Here is a 21,193-nt window from a genome sequence, read left to right as displayed (position 1 = left end):
TGGATAGATATGGAGAGAATAGACAGCCTTGAAAGCCTTGTCTTATTCCTGATTTTAGTGGAATTGTTTTGAGTTTCTCTCCATTTAGTTTGATATTGGCTGTCCGCTTGCTGTATATTGCCTTTATTATGTTTCAGTATGTTCTTATATCCCTGATCTCTCCAAGACCTTTATCATGAAGGGGTGTTGGATGCTTTTTCAATGAAATGATCTTGTAGGGTTTTTTTTTTTCAGTTTGTTTACATGGTGGATCTCATTGACAGATTTTCGTATGGTGAACCATCCCTGCATCTCTGGAATGAAGCCTACTCATGGTGGATGATTTTTTTATGTGTTCTTAGATTTGGTTTGCTGGTATTTTATTGAGTATTTTTGCGTTGATGTTCATGAGGGAGATTGGTCTGTAATTCTCTTTCTTTGTTGCATCTTTGTGTGGTTTGGGTATCAGGGTAACTGTGGCCTCATAAAAAGAGTTGGGAAATGTTCCTTCTGTTTCTATTGTGTGGAACAATTTGAGGAGTATTGGTATTAGCTCTTCTTTGAAATTCTGATAGAATTCTGTCCTGAAACCATCTGTCCCTGGGCTCTTTTTGGTTGGGAGACTTTTAATGACTGTTTCTATTTCCTTGGGGGTCATAGGTCTAAGTTGTTTATCTGGTCTTGACTTAATTTTGATAAGTGGTACCTATCAAGAAAATTGTCCATTTCTTTTAGATTTTTCAATATTGTGGATTACAGGTTTTTGAAGTATGACCTAATGATTCTCTGGATTTCCTCATTGTCTGTTGTTATGTCCCCCTTTTTTATTTCTAGTTTTGTTAATTTGGATGCGCTCTCTCTCTCTCTCTGTCTTTTGGTTAGTTTGGATAAGGGTTTGTCTATCTTGTTGATTTTCTTGAGAACCAACTCTTTGTTTCATTGAATCTTTGTATTGTTCTCTTTGTTTCTATTTTATTGATTTCAGCCCTCAATTTGATTGTTTCCTGTCATCTACTCTTCCTGGGTGAGTTTGCTTTTTTTTGTTTTTGAGCTTTCAGGTGTGCTGTTAAGTCACTAGTGTAAAATTTCTCCAGATTCTTTATGTAGGCACTTAGTGCTATGAACTTTCCTCTTAGCACTGCTTTCATAGTGTCCCATAAGTTTGGGTATGTTGTGCCTTCATTTTCATTGAATTGTAGGAAATCTTTAATTTCTTTATTCATTTCTTCCTTGACCCAGTGGTGATTCATCTGAGCATTGTTCAGTTTCCATGAGATTGTAGACTTTCTGTAATTTGTGTTATTGCTGTATTCTAACTTTAAGCCATGGGGATCTGATAAGATACAGGAGGTTAGTCCAATTTTTTTGTATCTGTTGAGATTTGCTTTGTGACCAAGTATGTTGTCAATTTTAGAGAAGATTCCATGAGATACTGAGAAGAAGGTATATTATTTTGTGTTTGGGTGAAATGTTCTATAGATTTCTGTTAAGTCCGTCTGAATCATAACATCTGTTAGTTCCCTTACTTCTCCGTTAAGTTTCTGTCTAGCAGACCTGTCCGTTGGTGAGAGTGGGGGGCTGAAGTCTCCCACTATTATTGTGTGAGGTTTGGTATGTGATTTCAGCTTTAGTAATGTTTCTTTTACAAATGTGGGTGCCCTTGTATTTGGGGCATAGGTATTCAGAATTGAGACTTCATCTTAATGTATTTTTCCTGTGATGAATATGATATGTCCTTTTCTATCTCTTTTGATTAATTTTAGTTTGAAGTCTATTTTGTTAGATATTAGGATAGCTACACCAGCTTGTTTCTTAGGTCCATTTGATTGGAAAATCTTTTCCCAACCCTTTACTCTGAGGAAATGTCTGTCTTTGAGGTTGAAGTGTGTTTCTTGTATGTAGCAGAATGATGGATCCTGTTTTCATACCCATTCTGTTTGCCTGTGTCTTTTTATAGGTAAATTGAGTCCACTGATATTAAGAGATATTAATGACCAGTGATTGCTAATTCTTGTTATTTTTTGTTTTGGTGGTGGTGATGGTAGTGTGTGTGTGTGTGTGTGTGTGTGTGTGTGTGTGTGTGTGTTCTTCTTCTTTGGGATTAGCTGATATGAGGTTATCTATTGCCTGTGTTTTCATGGGTGCAGCTAATTTCCTTGGGTTGGAGTTTTCCTTCTTGTACTTTCTGTAGGACTGGACTTATGGATAAATCTGGTTTTATCACGGAATATCTTGTTTTCTCTGTCTATGGTGATTGAAAGCTTTGCTGGGTATAGTAGTCTGGGTCGGCATCCATAGTCTCTTACTGTCTGTGAATGTCTGTCCAGGACCTTTTGGCTTTCAGAGTCTCCATTGATAAGTCGGGTGTAATTTTGATAGGTCTGCCTTTATATGTTACTTGGCTTTTTTCCTTTGCAGCTCCTTCTTTCTTTCTTTTTTTTTTTTTTTAAAGATTTATTTATTTATTATATATACAGCGTTCTGTATGCATATACACCTGCAGGCCAGAAGAGGGCACCAGATCTCATTACGGATGATTGTGAGCCATCATGTGGTTGCTGGGAATTGAACTCAGGACCTCTAGAAGAGCAGTCAGTACTCTTAACCTCTGAGCCATCTCTCCAGCCCATGCTCCTTCTTTCTTTATTCTGTATGTTTAGTGTTTTGATTATCATGTGGTAAGGGGACTTTTTTTTTTTTTTTGGTCGAATCTATTTGGTGTTCTGTAAGCTTCTTGTACCTTCATAGGCATGTCTTTTTTTAGGTTGGGAAAGTTTTCTTCGATGATTTTGTTGAACATATTTTCTGTGCCTTTGAGCTGGAATTCTTCTCCTTCTTTAATCCCTATCTTAGGTTTGGTTTAGTCTTTTCATGGTGTCCCAGATTTCCTGGATGTTTTTTGTTAAGAATTTGTTGTATTTGACATTTTCTTTGACTAATGAATCTATTTCCTCTATTGTATCTTCAATTCCTGAGTTTCTCTCTTCCATCTCTTGTATTCTGTTGGTTATGCTTGCATCTGTAGTTCCTATTCCCTCATTTTGCGTTTTCTTTATTACCTCTAGTTCAATTTTCAAGTCTTGAACTGTTTCCATCACCTGTTCAATTGTTTTTTTCTTGTCTTTCTTTAAGGGATTTATTGATTTCTTCCAACATTTTTTCTTTTCCTCCATTTCTTTAAGGGAATTTTTCATTTCCTCTTTAAGGGCCTCTATCATCTTCACAAAGTTATTTTTAAGGTCATTTTCTTCTGCTTCCTCTGCATTGGGGTGTTCAGGTCTTGCTGTTATAGAACCACTAGTTTCTAGTGGTGCCATATTGCTCTTTATGTTATTGAATGTATTCTTACACTGCTGTTTACCCATCTATTCCTCCAATCAGTGCAGGTGGGGCCTGTGGCTCCAGTGGTCACTGATTCCACAGGGGATAGTTGGTAGGGGAGGAGGATGCTGCTGCCTGGTTGCTGGGGCTCTTGTTCCAATGGGTACAGGTGGGGCCTGTGGCACCCAGTGGTCCCTGATGCTGCAGGAGATGGTTGGTAGGGGTTGCGGGGGAGGTACTGCTGCCTGGTTACTGGGGCTGTGGTGGGGGAGGGGCACAGGCTGTGCCCCCAGGCCTAGAGAGCTGCAGCCATGAGTTTTTAGAGACAAGGTCTTGGTATGTAGTACAGGGTGGCTTTCAACACATGATTCTCCTGTGTTGTAGACTATTAGTTTAAGATGTGTTACATTTGTTTATGCTGTGGAATATTCATTTAATGAAGCAAAGATGTGTGGCATTCTTTTATATTGTATTTGTTTAACTCTGTAAAGCTGTGTTACTTTGCCTACCTAAAACACATAATTGGTCTAATAAAGAGCTGAACAGCCAGTAGCTAGGCAGGAGAAAGGATAGGCAGGGCTGACATGCATAGAAAATAACTAAGAGGAGAAGTCTAGGCTTGGGGAAAGAGAGAGGAGTGAGAAAAGGAGGAGAGGAGGACTGTAAGGGCCAGCCACCCGTCCACATAGCCAGCCATGGAGTAAGAAGGAAAGAAAGACATAGAGAATGAAGAAAGGTAAAAAGCCCAGAGGAAAAACATAGTTAAAGAGAGATGGGATAATTTAAGTTAGAAAAGCTGGCTAGAAACAAACCAAGCTAAGGCTGGGCATTCATAAGTAAGAATAAGTCTCCGAGTATTTATTTGGTAGCTGGGTGGAGGGCCCCCAAAGAGGGGAGAAAAAAAGCCAACTACACTCCTGCTTTGCCTCCTGGATGGCAGAATTATAGACCGGTGATGCTGTACCTGGCTCTCGCTACATTCAACCTTGTTTTCCTCCCCATAAAATTTTGGAATAACATGTAAAATTCTACAAAATCCCTTGTTGAGATTTTATTTTTATTTATTTTACTTAATTTCTGTGGCTCTGGGGATTGAGCCAGGGATTTATACTTGGTAGACAAATGCTATACCACTCAACTACATCTTGACCCAGGGTTTGTACTGTAGTTTTGTAGATGGATTTTCATGGAAGCCGGGCGGTGGTGGCACACATCTTTAATCCCAGCACTCGGGAGGCACAGCCAGGCAGATCTCTGAGTTCAAGGCCAGCCTGGTCTACAGAGTGAGATCCAGGACAGGCACCAAAACTACACAGAGAAACCCTGTCTCAAAAAAACAAAAAACTAAACAAAACAAAAAAATGACATGGAAACATTATTAATTATGAAAGCGTGGCCTATAGCTTAGGCTTATCCCACTAGCTCTTATAACTTAAATTAACTCATTTATATTAATCTCCATGACTCATGGCTTTTTACCTTTCTTTCATCTTGCACCTCCTGTTTCCTTTCCGTATCCTCTGGCATCTCTCCCATGCCTCGATTCATCTCCTCTCCTCTCTCTGCCCAGAAGTCCCACCTAACCTCTTCCTGCCTAGGTATTGGACATTCGGCTCTTTATCAAACCAATCAGAAGGTGCCTTGGAAAAAAGACCTCTTCACAGTGTACAAAAAGATTAACCCACAACACAATTTATCATATTTTAATATTTTCATTTATTTAGGAATATTTCCACTCAAAAATAATATACAACATTCCATTCATTTTGGTCATTTTTTTTTTTTTTTTTTTGGAGCTGAGGACCGAACCCAGGGCCTTGTGCTTGCTAGGCAAGTGCTCTACCACTGAGCTAAATCCCCAACCCCATCATTTTGGTCATTTTTATATGTCAAAATTTTGTTAATTTTTCACAAAAGTGTGTGAATATTTTATTAATTTTTCCTACTTACTTTGCATCTTGTTCATATTGTAAATAGTCAAAAATTAAAATTACTTTTTATTTTTCGAGATGAGGTCTCACTATGTAGCTCTGGCTGTCCTGGAATTCTCTATGTAGACCAAACTGGCTTCAAACTCAGCGAGATCCACCTGCTCTGCCTCCCAAGTGCTGGAATTAAAGGTATGTGCTACCATGTCCAGCTCTAAAATTACATTTTCTTAGTAGATCTTGCAGTTGTATTGAATTCAATTTCAGATTTTTTTAAGAGTAAATTTTTTTAGAGCAGTTTGAAATTCATAGTAAAACTGAGAGGAACTTAGAAAGACGTTCCTATTGAGTTATCTGCCTTCTGCTGTTATGCATACCTACTGCATTATCAATATGGCTCCCCAGAGTGGCATATTTATTTCATTTTTATTGTTTTGGTTTTTCAAGACAGGGTTTCTCTGCCCAGCTGTCCTGGAACTCAGTCTATAGACCAGATGGGCCTCGAACTCACAGAGATCCGTCTGCCTCTGCCTCCCAAGTGCTGGGATTAAAGGATGTGCCACCACCGCCCGGCCTTGGCATATTTATTTTAACTGATAAACCTACATCAGTGCTTTAGCACCAGAAGTCACAAGCTTCCTTTACCAGTCAGTCACTGCTGGTATGCGTTTTCTGAGCATAGACAAATGCACAAAGGCATAACGGTGGGCCTCTCATCTTGGGATCATACATAGTATATTCACTATCCTAAAATACCTGTGTTCTACATGTCCATTCTTCTCTGCTGTGGGATGGTCTGTATGTCAAATGTGTTGCTGATTGGTCAATAAATAAATCACTGATTGGCCAGTGGCCAGGCAGGAGGAAGTATAGGCGGGACAAGGAGGAGAATAAAGCTGGGAAGTGGAAGGCTGAGTCAGAGACACTGCCAGCCGCCACGATGACAAACAGCATGTGAAGATGCCAGTAAGCCACGAGCCACGTGGCAAGGTATAGATTTATGGAAATGGATTAATTTAATCTATTAGAACAGTTAGCAAGAAGCTTGCCAGGGCCATACAGTTTGTAAGCAATATAAGTCTCTGTGTTTACTTGGTTGGGTCTGAGCGGCTGTGGGACTGGCAGGTGACAAAGATTTGTCCTGACTGTGGGCCAGGCAGGAAAACTCTAGCTACACTTCTCTCCTACCTGGCCCCTAGCAATCATACTTTTTTTTTTTTTTTATTACCTCTTCCTATAGTTTTTCATTTTCTAGAATGACATGTAGTGGAATTATATAGTATGTAGCCTTTCAGACTAGCTTTTTTTTTTTTTTTTTTTTTTAATTTTTATTTATTTATTATGTATACAGTGTTCTGTCTGCACATATCCCTGCAGGCCAGAAGAGGGCACCAGATCTCATTACAGATGGTTGTGAGCCACCATGTGGTTGCTGGGAATTGAACTCAGGACCTTTGGAAGAACAAGCAGTGCTCTTAACCTCTGAGCCATCTCTCCAGCCCGCTTTTTTTTTTTTTTTTTTTTTAATTCAATAATATGTATTTAAGACCTAAGCATCTCAGCCTTCTGTGATGACAAATGGGTAAGAGATCCCTTGGTAAATAAGCAGATATATCTAGGGTTTATTTCATTTTGTTTTATATTTAACATCGAATTCTTTATATTTAATGTAACAAAATGTAAAAAGAATATCCAAAGGTTTAGAGACATGTATATTGTTCTTTCCACCATCTTGACACCTGTGGAAGCCTGCTGGGAAAAAGACTTCTAAAAGGCAAATCTGTCTGGAAGGCTGTGGTGCAAGGTTGTTTATGTATATATATATATATACACACACACACACACACACACATACACACACACACAAGAAACATTGTGCTGTTTCTTGTGATCTGGGGAAAGGACACTCAGGTATAGAAACAGTGGCATGGTTTGTGCCAAATTCTTAAGCAACCTTCCTGCAAAGGCCATTGGACACAGAATCCATGTGGTGGTGTACCCCTAAAAGATCTAAGCTAATGAAAAGTAAATAAATAAAAATGTATGTGTAAAAACAAACACACATGTGTATTGAAAATATAGCATTCTAACTAATGCTTTCATGATGTTTATTAAAATGTATTTCTTTTTTCTCCCAACAGAGACGTTTATGAAAATTTAACCCAGGTAACTTTTGTCAATTTTGTATATCCACCACATGTCATTATCTTATCATTTATGTTTCCAGATGAGGAATTTCCCAAGGTACTTTTGCCATAAATTTCCCATGGAGCAGCAGTGCTCAAAGTATGTTTTGAAGACCCTTGGTTTGCCAGGAGGCCTAGTCAGGGAAGTTCAACCATATATTTACATAAGGTGGATCTTTTCCCCAATATTCTTCCATTAAATAGCAGAAACAGAGCGGATTATTCAAGTGTCTTCTGTTGAAACACTAAAGAAAATTTGAAACTATTAGCAGACCTTTTCTTGGTTTTTCTTATTTGGTAAAATAATGATTTTTCATAAAATACATGTTAATATATTTTATGACTATAATGTAGCACGAGGAAAAATGGGCAAGGGAAATTGAACATGGACCTTGAACACAGGGAGAGACTCTTGAACACTTGTGAGAGACATTTTCTCACAAGACAAACACAGAGTCAAACTACATCAAAATGCAATTCTTCATCTCTCTGAGGGGTGCCGTCAAAGGAGGGAGAAGGAAGGAGCTCTCCCTTAGTGCTGTGGAAGGTCTACCACTGAAACTGCTGTGTAGCAGCTGGAAAGTGACAATGTGGTGTCCTTTTTTTTTTTTAAATAACCTACTGAGCCAGATTTATGCCTCTCATGTTTTCTTTTATAGACTGTCACTATATGGGTATACGATCCAGAAAGTTCCAGCAAAGAAGAGTTGCAGTGGACCGCAACAAGACCTTCACAAGTAAGTACAATACCATCTTAGATCAGATCACACAGGCTGCCTGTCTCTTTTGAGGATCAGGTGTAAGCTATAATCAATGGATAGGAGTCTAAGCTTCCTGAAGTCAGTTTAAAACACCATTACGGTGCCTTGTTCAGCTTAGTCCTTATAAGTGTCTTGAACTGGCACTTGGTCTATGATTGTAAACCTCTCTGTCCAGCGTTCTTCTCATGGGGGAAAGAGATGGGTCATTCCTGTGCCTTAAGGATGTCCTGTGGATATCTCTATTGTAGTCATGCCTTAAGAACACAGCTAAGGTGTAACACAGCAAATGTGTCAGCACTTCCTTCTGTTTGTTACAAATTTACTGCTTTGGAGACTTAAATTTTTTTTTTTAAGACTTGTTTATTTATTACGTATACAGTGTTCTGTCTGTATGTATGTCTGCAGGCCAGAAGAGGGCGTCAGATCTCATTACGGATGGTTGTGAGCCACCATGTGGTTGCTGGGAATTGAACTCAGGACCTCTGGAAGAGCAGCTAGTTAAGAAACTGCTGAGCCATCTCTCCAGCCCCCTGGAGACTTAAATTTTGTATTCTGTTACAACTAAACATACTGAGGAAAATCAGTATAGGCTATTACTCTCTCATGAGCCTGTCGCTATCTTAATGGGTAAGGAACTGTGTGGTGGTGGTGGGGGGATGTGTATGCTTGCATAAGATGTTTTGGGACTGGGGACATGCCAGGGCATGTGTGTAGAGGCCATAAGACAGCTTTGTGGAACCAGTCCTTCCACCTTTATTTGGATTCCAAGGGTTGAACTCAGGTTGCCAGGTTTTTACCACAACCGACTGAGCCCTGTCAGCAGCCGTCAGAGGTGGTTTTGACTGGCACCAGGTCATTGGTCATTAACTCTTTCTAATTCTGTCTAAACCCATTCGTTGGCCTATTCACATCAGTGGTAGACATTTCATTTGGTTGTTTAACAAACCTCCTATTTCACGTTTACAGCTTCCTACTATTTAAAAATGTGTTCACATTTGTGTTCTAATTGAGCACAGTATCATATTAAAATAGAAAACTAGTGTGGAATAAATATTCTTGTTTCCTTTTGTTTTTAACAAAATAGAAATATTAAAATATAAATATTGAAATATAAGCACTTCATATGAAGCTTTTTGAGAGTTTTTAATACAAGGCTCACATATTCTTACCTTCCATTCATTTGTTAAATAAAGTTTTTATTTTAAGATGGTTTTATATTTATACAATTATTGCAAAGATAGTTCCTCCTATTATTCTTATACTTGTATATTGATCACAATTTATGAAATATTGCTACAATGTTATTGACTGAAGTCCCTATTGGTCTTTCCCCAACACTCCCTTTTTCTGTTCCCAATTTCCATCAGGGTAACGCTTCACATTTGGTTGCCCAGGTTCCTCTTAGGTGCTCCTTGGTTGTAATAATACCTAGATGCTTTTTGTGACCTTGACAATTTTGAAGATTCCTAGTCAGGTATTGTGCAGCATGTCAATAAGCTGCTATTTATCTGAGCTTTTTCTCATAGTGAGGCTGGAGTTAGACCTCTCAAGGAGAAATGCCACCAAGGTCCGGAGCTTTTGCCATCAGGCTGTGCTAAGGGTCTAGACTAACAGTGTACCCTGGCAATGTGTGTGGCAAGAGCACACATGTGGAGACCAGAAGGCAGTTCTCCTACCATGTGTATCCTAGGGATTGAACTTGGGTCATCAGGTTTGGTGGCACACGCCTTTATCCTCTGAGCCATTTCTTGGGTTCACACTCCACTTTCTTAAAGCAGAAGTTTACATAATTTTTTTATAATTTTTTTCTGTGTGGAAGACTTATGTGTTACTCATTCATTTGCTCAGTGCTTTTTTTTTATATCAGTACAGACTTATGTACTTATTCCATGTTACAACCCATGGTCTTGGGTTATAACACAACACTGCCTATTTACTGGGACCCATTCATTAGACTTATGTATCCCTTTTGACATATTCCTACCATTGGTTCCATTTGGTCTGATTTTAACCCTTCTTTTTTCTACGTTCTGGCATTCTAAGGTGTTCCAAGACCATCTTGTAGACTGTATTAGGAATCAAGATCTGCTTGTAAGAGTGTGCACTGATAATTTGGTGGTTGTGGTGGTTTGAATAAGAATGATCCTCATAGGTTCATATATTTGAATGCTTAGTTATCAGGGAGTGGCACAACGTGAGAAAGATTAGGAGGTGTGGCCTTGTTGGAGCAGGTGTGGCCTTGTTAGAGGAAGTGTGTCACTGGAGGTGAGCTTTGAGTTTTCAAAAGCCCAAGCTAGGCCCAGGGCTCTCTCTTCCTGCTGCCTGTGAATCTGGACATAGAACTCTCAGCTCCTTCTCCAGCACCATGTCTGCCTGCATCCTGCTATGCTCCTGCTGTGACGATAATGGACTAAGCCTCTGAAACTGTAAGCAAGCCCCAGCTAAATGCTTTCTTTTGAGGAGAAAGGAGTGTAGGAGCCAGAGGGGTCAAGGACACCACAGGAAGACTCACACAATCAACTAATCTGGACTTATAGGGGCTCGCAGAGACTGAACAGACAACCAGGGAGCCTGCATGGGACTGACCTAGACACTCTGCATATATGTTACAGTTGTGTAGCTTGGTCCTCTTGTGGGACTCCTAACAACAGGAACAACAGCTGTCTCCGACTCTTTTGCTGGCATTTTGGACCTTACTCCTCCTACAGGGTTGCTTTGCCTGGCCTTAATACATGGGGAGGTGCTTAGTCTTACTGCGACTTGACATGCCATGTTTTATCGGTACTCAAGGGAGACCTGCCCTTTCCTGGATGGAGATAGAAGAGGAGGGAATTGGGGGGTGGGAGCAGGGGTAGGGAGGGAAAAATGTGGGGAATGCCAAGGGCCATGGGAGATACAGCAGGTGACAACTAGTGTTTGACTAAGCTGCTCCCGGAGAAACAGAGCCCAACAGCACTGATTCGACAAAGAACTCCCAGTGGACCAAGACTATCAATTGGAACAAGAGAGGCACCTTCAGACACAGACACCGTCTGCACTGAGTAGAGGAAGAGATGAGTAGACCCCAGTGCAAAAAATACAGGCAACAACATAAAGACCTATATGACACCATCAGAACCTAGTGATTCTACACCTGTGAGACCTGAGCATACAAACGCAGAAGAAGCAGAAGAAATCAATCCTAAAAATGACTTTAAGAAAATGATAGAGGCCCTTAGAGAGAAATGAAAAACTCCTTTAAAGAGGAAATGAAAAATTCCCTTAAAGAAATGGAAGAAGAAATCAAAGAAAGCCAAGAAAAAGCAATTAAACAGATGAAGGAAACAGTTCAAGATTTGAAAATTGAAATTGAGACAATAAAGAAGACACAAACTGAGGGAATGCTGGAAATAGAAGATCTGACTAAACGAACAGGAACTACAGATGCAAGCATAACCAACAGAATGCAAGAGATGGAACAGAGAATCTCTGACGTTGAAGACACAACAGAGAAAATAGATTCGTCAGTCAAAGAAAACACTAAAGCCAAAAAAGTAACACAAAATGTCCAGAAATTTGGGACACCATAAAAAGACCAAAACTGCCAGGTGGTGGTGGCACACGCCTTTAATCCCAGCACTTGGGAGGCAGAGGCAGACTGATCTCTGTGAGTTCAAGGCCAGCCTGGTCTATAGAGCAAGATCCAGGACAGGCTCCAACACTACACAGAGAAACCCTGTCTTGAAAAAACAAAAACAAAAAACAAAACAAAAAGACCAAACCTAAGAATAACAGGGATAGAAGAAGAAAAATACCAACTTAAAGATGCAGAAAATATATTCAACAAAATCATAGAAGAAAACTTTCCCTACCTATGAAAATACAAGAAGCTTACAGAACACCAAATAGGCAGAATCTTAAAAAAAAAAAAAAAAAAAAAAAGTCCCCTTGCCACATAATAATCAAAACACTAAACACATACAGAACAAAGAAAAAATATTAAGAGCTGCAAAGGAAAAGGGCCAAGTAACATACAAAGGCAGACCCATCAGAATAACACCAGACTTCCCAGTAGAGACTGTGAAAGCTAGAAGGTCCTGGACAAATGTTATGCAGACACTAAGAGGCCACAGATGCCAACCCAGACTATTATACCCAGCAAAACTCTCAATCATCATAGACGGAGTAAACAAACCTGATTTTTGACAAAGCCACAACTATACAATGGAAAAAAGAAAGTATCTTCAACAAATGGTGCTGGCATAACTGGATGTCAACATGTACAAGATTGCAAATAGATCCATATCTATCACCATGCCCCAAACTCATGTCCAAGTGGATCAAAGACCTCAACATAAATCCAGTTACACTGAACCTGATAGAAGAGAAAGTAGGAAGTACTCTTGAACACATTGGCACAGGAGATCACTTCCTAAATATAACACCAGTAGCACAGACACTGAGAGCAACCATCAATAAATGGGACCTCTTGAAACCGAGAAGCTTTTGTAGGGCAAAAGACACGGTCAATAAGACAAAAAGACAGCCTACAGAATGTGAAAAGATCTTCACCAACCCCACATCTGACAGAGGGCTGATGTCCAAAGTATACATAAAGAACTCAAAAAACTAGACATCAAAATACTGAACAATCCAATTTTAAAAAATGGGCTGAAGAGCTAAACAGAGAATTCTCAAAAGAAGAATCTCAAATGGCTGAAAGACATGTAAGGAAATGCTCAACATCCTTAGTAATCAGAGAAATGCAAATCAAAATGACTCTGAGATACCACCTTACATCTGTCAGAATGGCTATGATCAAAAACACTAATGACAGTCTATGTTGGAGAGGTTGTAGAGCAAGGGGAACACTCCTCCACTGTTGGTCAGAGTGCAAACTTGTACATCCACTGTGGAAATCAGTATGGCAGTTTCTCAGAAAATTGGGAAATGATCTACCTCAAGACATACCCAAGGAATGCTCAATCATACCACAAAGATACATGCTCAACTATGTTCATAGCAGCATTATTTGTAATAGCCAGAACCTGGAAACAACCTAGATGCCCCTCAACTGAAGAATGGATTAAGAAAATGTGGTATACATACACAATGGAATACTACTCAGCAGAGAAAAACAATGACAACATGAAATTTGCAGGCAAATGGATGGAACTAGAAAATATCATCCTGAGTGAGGTAACCCAGATTCAGAAGAACAAACATGGTATGTACTCACTCATAGGTGGATACTAGATATAAAGCAAAGGACAATCAGACTGCAACCCACAGATCCAGGGAGGCTACCTAGCAAGGAGGACCCTAGGATGACTGTGGCTTATAATAAGTTTTGGTTTTGCCCAATCACTGGGCAAGCTTTAGTGAAACATTTCACTATTAAGATAAGAATCTGTACTGTATCAAGCTGATGAAAGAATATGCTGGCTGTACTTCCAGGAGGGGAGGCTAAAATCTTTTTAGATTATGGATTAGCCTATAGAAAAAATGTCTGCCATAAATCAGTGAAGGGGAAGATGAATAGGAATCTCATTTATACAGCTTAAGTAAAATATAGCTCTCTGAACAGATGAAGATAGGTTTCTTCTGTATTCCAGAATCTAATCAATATTTGTATGTATAATTTAGCTATTATTTGGCTTAAAAGGGCTTATGGGGAAATGTTATCATTTTCACTATTTTCTACAGAGAAAATATTTTCTAGTTTCAAGTAACCCTGGGCTTTTTGAATTAAAACTTGTTGTTATGTTAAAAAAAATCTGTATGATAAAATAAGTAAATAATAAATGCCACTAAGGCTATATAAGAAAGGAGGGTCTGAGCTTAATTTACCTTAATTCAGGAGATCATTTGGCCTTGCATGCTTGATAGGTATTTCAGATAAAACACACTGTTTGGAGTTCTTGGAAGCATACATAGCATACAAGGAAATCATTGCAGGAACCGGCTAATATATATACAAAAGCTAAAATATCACCAAGACTTCTTAAGCTATGGCTTGACCTTCTGAAAAGTCCTTTTTTTGTGATAGTAGCTGGATTCCATACATTTTCCTGCAACTTGCAGCAGAGATCCGCCTGGCTCTGCCTCCCAAGTGCTAGGATCAAAGGTGTGCGCCACCACACCCAGCTCGTCTTTTCACCTTGTTGATAGTGTCCTTTGGTACACCTTTCACTTTGGTGAAGGATGTTTTCCTTTCTATTGACAGCATCAATTTCTTTAATTTTCTCGCTCTGTAACAGGGTGGCCTCGAACTCACAGAGATCTGCCTGCCTCTGCCTCCTAAGTGCTGGGATTAAATGCATGAGCCACCGCCACCCGGCCATAAATAATATCTTAACTAAAAGAACAAATATAATATATCATTAGATACAGGAAAGTACTTCCAAATACCTTTGACTATTAAAATAATAAAAGAAACTTTATCTTTTTTTTTTTCAGCATTCCAGAATACTAACGAAGTTGTTGAACACCCTGGGACAGCAACCTTACATTCACACACTAGTGAAGAAGAAAGTCTACGTCCCAGATGCCCTAACTGCAGATGGGTATTTAATTTTTTAATTCATCTTTAATTTAATAATCAGAAGCTTTAAAAGAGATTTGAAAACATTAGTGGACTTTTATAAAATGTATCTGACATGTGATTTCCAAGGAAGGAATTCCTTTATGATACAGAAAAAAAAATTGTGATAATTCCAACTGAAGAGCAACTAAGAAAATACCAATCAGAATCTTGGATGAGTCACTATTTGTTCAAAAACCTAACCTTCAGTCTAAAAACCTCGTTAGGGGTGATCATGTACCTAAATGTTCCCTGCTCAGCCATGAAAGTGGGCTCCAGCAGTCTGATGGATGCAACAGTCAACGCCTCCACCAATGCACATTAACTTACCCATCGTCTAACACACCGGCCCTCCTAGCCACAAATCCTAACCAGAAAGGCAACATCTGTTAAGTATGGAAGGTAGTAGATCACTACAGGGTACAGACAGGCTTTCTTAACCTCCTGAGCACCTAGGCACAGACAGGCTGCTTGTAACTAAGGGATACAGTTACTGTCTTCAACAAGGGAACAGAGATGTTCTCATAGAGGTGAACCCCGGCTACTCTGTAACACAATGCTTGACTCAGGCCTGCAGGAGAGGGAGTAGAGAGTGCTTTCCTGAAAGTTAAGTGCCCAAATCAGGGAGTCTTCGAAGTGTGGGTGGAGCGGTGATGTATACAGGAGCCGTCAAACTGGGATTTGAGAGAACAGACAAATTCCCAGAGATGCAGAAATCTGCAATGAATAGGTAGAATAATAAGTGCTACTCAGAGGCTCTTCAAAGGAATAAGCTGGAACTCAAATTCTTCCTGCTTTTATAACACTTGGGAAGTGGGAAGGTAGGGGAAGCCATCCCTATAAAACCAAACTGAAGGCCATCTCTGATGGAGCAGTAGGGTGGAAAGGTTATGATAACATGTTCCTTTCCTGTTTTTGTTTGTTTTGTTTTTCGAGACAGGGTTTCTTTGTGTAGCATTGGCTGTCCTAGAACTCACTATGTAGACTAAGCAGAGTCCTGTAACTCAGAGATCTGCCTGCCTCTGCCTCGAGTGCTGGGATTAAAGGCGTGCACCACCACCGCCCAGCCCTTTCCTATTTTTAACAAGCTTTGTTGAATGATAACTTACATGCCATATAATACACCGCTTTAAACTATGGTTCACACTAATTCAGAGTGTTCGGTACATTTACACTTCCCCACCCAGTGCCACTATTACACCAACATGATACATGGTTTACTCAGTCTGAAGTTGATAAGTAAGCATCTTGGTTAATTTCTAATTCAGCTATGCTATGTATAATGCTGCTGGGAGCGTTTGTATGCAGATTTTCAGTTGACAATGTGTTTTGTTTCTCCTCGTAATATATAAAGGCGTGAGACTTGTAAGTCATATGGTATCTTCCACACTGGTTTTTTGAGGAATGGCTAAACTACATAGTCCCTGTTCATATCTCCCTCAGCAATATGTAAAGTTTCCTATGTCTCTGCACCCATTGCATAATACCTGTTATTGTCGGCTTTATACATTAATATCCATAGAAGGACTCACTGATGAGATTAACAAGTGTGAGATAGTTAACTCCAGAGATAAGAAGGAAAGGCACAGCTAAGGAAGCTCCCGCACGAGAAAACTATAGGTGATATGTAAAACTGTATGTTAAGAAAGAAGGGGATGGGGCTGGAGAGATGGCTCAGTGGTTAAGAGCACTCGCTGGCTGCTCTTCCAGAGGACCCAGGTTCAATTCCCAGCACCCACATGGCAGCTCACAACTGTCTGTAACTCCAGTTCCAGGGGAACTGACACCCTCACACAGACATGCATACACTGATGCACATAAAATAAATTTAAATTAATAAAAAAAAAAAGAGGGCGATGGGACTGTTTATGTGGAGTTAGGGAGACACACTGCAGAAGAAAGAACATCAAAAGTCAAGATTATTTTCCTCTTTTAGAGTGAAGAATAAAAAAATGGAGCCATGGCAGCCTATGTTGATAAAAGCTTAGAATTTTTTAAATGCATAAACTACGGGAGATGCATCAGAGAGAGAAGAGATGATTTTTCTTCTTCTTTTTTTTCTTCTTTTTCATTTTTTTATCTCTTAGGACCTGGGTCGTCAGCCTGCCAATGTCCTCAGACGACTTAATGAAGGAGATTCGCGGGAACAAGGTGGCTTTCCAAGATTGCTTCATCGCGAACCTCGCCTTCCTGCTGACATTTCCTGTGATGACCATAGCAGAGACCCCCGGAGATTTACCACTCACGCTGCCACCGGGGAGTCCGTTGATGTCTACCTGGAGTTCCTGCATCCCTACGTTTGCTGTCCTGCTCACTGACACGGAAACCTTCCAAACAAATAATTCCTTCCGTACCTGGACCAGAATCAGAGTCCCCCCAGGTATCCTGAGTAATGCTCAAAGGCGCAATGTGAGCGATGTGGCTCTATTCAACAATGGAATTATGTTTCTAATCAATGGTGCTATCTATCTAAAAACCAGAAGAACATTTGAAAAACTGGACTCAAGTCAAGGTGTTCCTGAAACCGAAATTATTGGCATTCAAAGAAGAAGATGGTGTCCGGTCAGATATTTATTAAAGGTTAGTGAAAGATGATATATGAGTATGTGTGTTATCAACATATATTTAGACATATTACTATAATATCCAGTAATATATCAGGGGCTCTACTGAGCAGCTGTTGCATGGTTATTGTCTCTCCCAGCCAAGTATTAACCCCACATAGCTCTTAAGGCCATATGTGATCCAGCATGTTCAAGCTCATATGGGGCTCTAGATACAGTTACTTTATTTAAAGATGTAGACAGCTGTATCTCTCAGATTTCTGAGGTCTCTTAGCAGTAAAGATGCATCCCCGGTGACAAAGAAAAAAAAATCTTGTATGCTGTCATGCAGACCAATGCAGTCATACTGTGGGGACAAAGACCCTAAGACCCTGTGTGCCTTCAAAAGTTAATCAAATTACCACAATATCATAGACAATAGATACCAAAGCGTTCTCACTATAAAACATAAATACTGCACAAAAAATGTAAGTGTTCTTTTAGCTACATTGTTGGGCTCCTAAAGAAATATGCTATAGTAAAGGACAAATATATGAGTTGAACATTAAAATGTATGAAATAGCCAAGCTGACCAGGAAGGATAAATGATGTGTGACTACAGTTCCAGTTGCCTTGAATCCTGGACAGGGGGTGGGCTGTTCCTGGTAGCAAAGATGGGGCGGGGCTTTCTTACAACATTCTCTACTTAGGTCCTAAAGAGCCTGGATGCACTAACACTCACCTCTGAAACACTCACACAAAATTTATAAATCCACAACACAGAAGCCACCAAGCTGCTCCCTATCTTGGGGCAGCCCACTCCGTTCTCTCTTTGGGGTGCTCTGCTTAGCTTTACCATCTATGCTGATGCTTTAGGACATAAGCCTCTGCCTAGCCTATGTCTTGACTGAATTCATTCCTTTAGGAAGACAAGAATCAAGGGATACACCACCACTCCCACCTCCTCACATGTCCTCACAGGAAGAGAAATTCTAGGAGGAAAAAACCTGTCCCAACAGACTGGCCCAGAGTAAGATGCAAATTCCAACATGTTAGCTATCCTTGGGGCTGACCTCTGACAGTCAGAGTTCAGATACCAGAAGGTAAAGCCTTAGGACAGTGTAGCTAGAGTTTTCCTGCCTGGCCCACAGTCAGGACAAATCTCTCTCACCCGCCAGTCTCACTGCCACTCAGACCTGACCAAGTAAACACAGAGACTTATATTGCTTACAAACTGTATGGCAGTACCAGGCTTCTTGCTAACTGTTCTTACAGCTTAAATTAATCCATTTCTATAAATCTATACCTTGCCACGTGGCTCGTGGCTTACCGGCATCTTCACATGCTGTTTGTCATCATGGCGGCTGGCAGTGTCTCTGACTCAGCCTTCCACTTCCCAGCTTTATTCTCCTCCTTGTCCCGCCCACACTTCCTCCTGCTTGACTACTGGCCAATTAGTGTTTAATTTACCAACCAATCAGAGCAAAACATTTGCCACACAGAACATCCCACAGCAGGACAGAGCAAAGGGGGGAATCTGGAACAATTTTTTTTTTGCATAAAATAATGACCTTCAAAGGGATCCTAACACATCCAAACCTATGTCAGCTTTTGTTACCGAAAGAGAAGGGGCTGGAGAGTTGGCTTAGCAGTTAAGAGCACTGGCTGCTCTCCCAGAGGACCTGAGTTTGATTCCCAGCACCCACATGGTAGATCAGAACCATCTGTAACTCCAGTCCCAAGGGATCCAGTGCCCTCTTTTGACCTCCTTATGCATCAGGCATGCGTATGAGTGCACAGACATGTATCTATGTAAAACATTCATACACATGAAATAATAAAATAAATAAATCTAAAAATTAAATGTTCTAAACCCTAGGATACTTTTTTAAATGACAGTTATATTTAAGAATATATGCATGTAACAACAATTAATGGAAAAGAGATCATGAATTTGAAAGAGAGCAAGAAGGGGATATGGGAGGATTTGGAAGAAGAAAAGGGGGAAATGATGTATATTATAATCGCAAATATAAAAGAAATATTTTTAAGTGTTTCCCTCTGGATTTCCTAAATGGCAGCCAACTCACAGTCACTTAGGAGTTTGAATTCACAATATCTATGTGGGTCACTTACCTATAAGACCTGAAAAGGAAAGTCTATTGAGTAATTATCTTTATCAAGTTAGCTTTTGGGGACCATCTTTATTGTTAATTGATGAAGGCCAAGCCTAAAAGTAGGCAGGACCATTTCCTAGGTTTGAGTCATGAACAGTGCTATGTGTGGAGAGAGTGCTGAGCACAAGTCTGCATTGTGGCTGCCACTGCTCTGGACTGTGGATGTAACACTGCTTTAGGCTCCTGCCTTGACTTCCCTTTCTCTGTGTAGCTTTGGAGCCTGTCCTGGAACTCGCTCTGTAGACCAGGTTGGCCTCGAACTCACAGCGATCTGCCTGCCTCTGCCTCCCAGTGCTGGGATTAAAGGCGTGCGCCACCACCGCCCAGCTTGGTTAGAGTTTTTGATCATAGAAATTGGGAAGACAAATCTCTGTATTAGAAAAGAAGAAATGTCTCAAATTTCTGTTTCCACATTAAAGAAGTAGCTAAAGGATAGGAAGGGATGCCATAGTAGTGTAGACAAATTTCTAAACAGTCTTATTAAATAAGAAACACAGAGCCAAATACAGGAGTAAAAGCCATAGAAATCAAAGTGATAGCCACCAACTAACCTTAGCTTACCACATCGCCGTAGCTTCCCAAGAGAACCTCTTCCTGTCTGACCTGCACCTTTACTGCCTTGCTGTTCTGCCTTCTCATTGGCTCTTAGCCCAGCCACCTCACTTCCTCATCACTGCCCATCTGTACAGACCTCCAGGTCCCTGTAGTTGGTACTGGGATTAAAGGCATGTGTCACCAGCTTGGCTGTGTCCTTGAACACAGGAGACTCTGCCTGCCTGTGATTGGATTAAGGGCGTGTGCCACCACTACCTGACTTCTGTTTATGGCTGGCTCTCTATGTCCTCTGATCTCCAGGCAAACTTGATTTATTAACATACAAATAAACTATCACCACATTTCAGCACAAATAAAGTATCACCACATAGTAGGGTTATTCTTCTATTACATATCAATGCCAATATTGATTTTAAAAGCTGTAGTAATTGCAAAATACCTATAGCAGATTTGTTTTCATAGTGGTTCTGCCTTAACCAAACTTTGGCATATCCGATCTCTCAACATTTCAACTCTTAGTGGATGTGAAATGGCATTTCACTTTACTCTTCTTTATAGACATCCTGTTTTTTTCTTTCGCAGGGCTGGGATTAGTACCCAGAACCTCACATCCAGCCCCTGGCTCTTAAATATTTCTTGCTCATGTCCTCCTTCTCTATAACCATCATCCTTTCTGTGTCTTTGTATTTAAGGAGAGCTTCTTATAGACTTAAAAATTTTTGTGTTGTTGTTGTTGTTGTTGTTTTTAAATAATGGTGATAATCTCTGCCTTTGAGTAGAATCTGTTTAGATGTAGTGTGAACTATTATTAACGGCTGGATTAAGACTACTATTTGGGAGGCTGGAGAGATTGTTCGGTGGTTAAGAGTGTTTGCTGCTTAATCATGAGGATCGGAGTTTGAATCCCAGCACCTACAATGGGCAGCTCTCAAAGGCCTACAGCTCAGTACCGAGAGATCCAACGTATTGGTTTGGTCTCCCTGGGCACCCGGACACCTGTGAGCATGTTGTCACCACACAGACATAGACACACACACACACACACACACACACACACACACACACACACACACACACACTAAACCTCTGGGGGGAATAAAAAAGCACTATTTTGACTTCTTTTCCCCTCTCCCAGGGATTGATCTAGGCCCTTGTGCATCCTAGTCAATCAATCATTCTAC

General features: G+C 40.3%; 1 protein-coding gene across 2 annotated transcripts in view; it reads left to right on the top strand.

The window, feature by feature from the left end:
• Catspere (catsper channel auxiliary subunit epsilon) overlaps positions 1 to 21,193 on the top strand; it is a 111,760-nt gene that overhangs the window by 40,824 nt on the left and 49,743 nt on the right. For both annotated transcript variants that reach the window (XM_059280086.1, XM_059280087.1), the window contains exons 6-9: positions 7,370 to 7,394; positions 8,074 to 8,151; positions 14,614 to 14,720; positions 16,825 to 17,317. In XM_059280086.1, the coding sequence (XP_059136069.1) occupies positions 7,370 to 7,394; positions 8,074 to 8,151; positions 14,614 to 14,720; positions 16,825 to 17,317 (703 nt within the window). The remainder of the gene's footprint in view (positions 1 to 7,369; positions 7,395 to 8,073; positions 8,152 to 14,613; positions 14,721 to 16,824; positions 17,318 to 21,193) is intronic.

Source organism: Peromyscus eremicus, chromosome 15 (assembly GCF_949786415.1).
Source record: "Peromyscus eremicus chromosome 15, PerEre_H2_v1, whole genome shotgun sequence".
Lineage (NCBI taxonomy): Eukaryota > Metazoa > Chordata > Mammalia > Rodentia > Cricetidae > Peromyscus > Peromyscus eremicus.
Note: the sequence above shows the minus strand (reverse complement) of the source record. Positions and strands in the feature narration are given on the sequence as shown.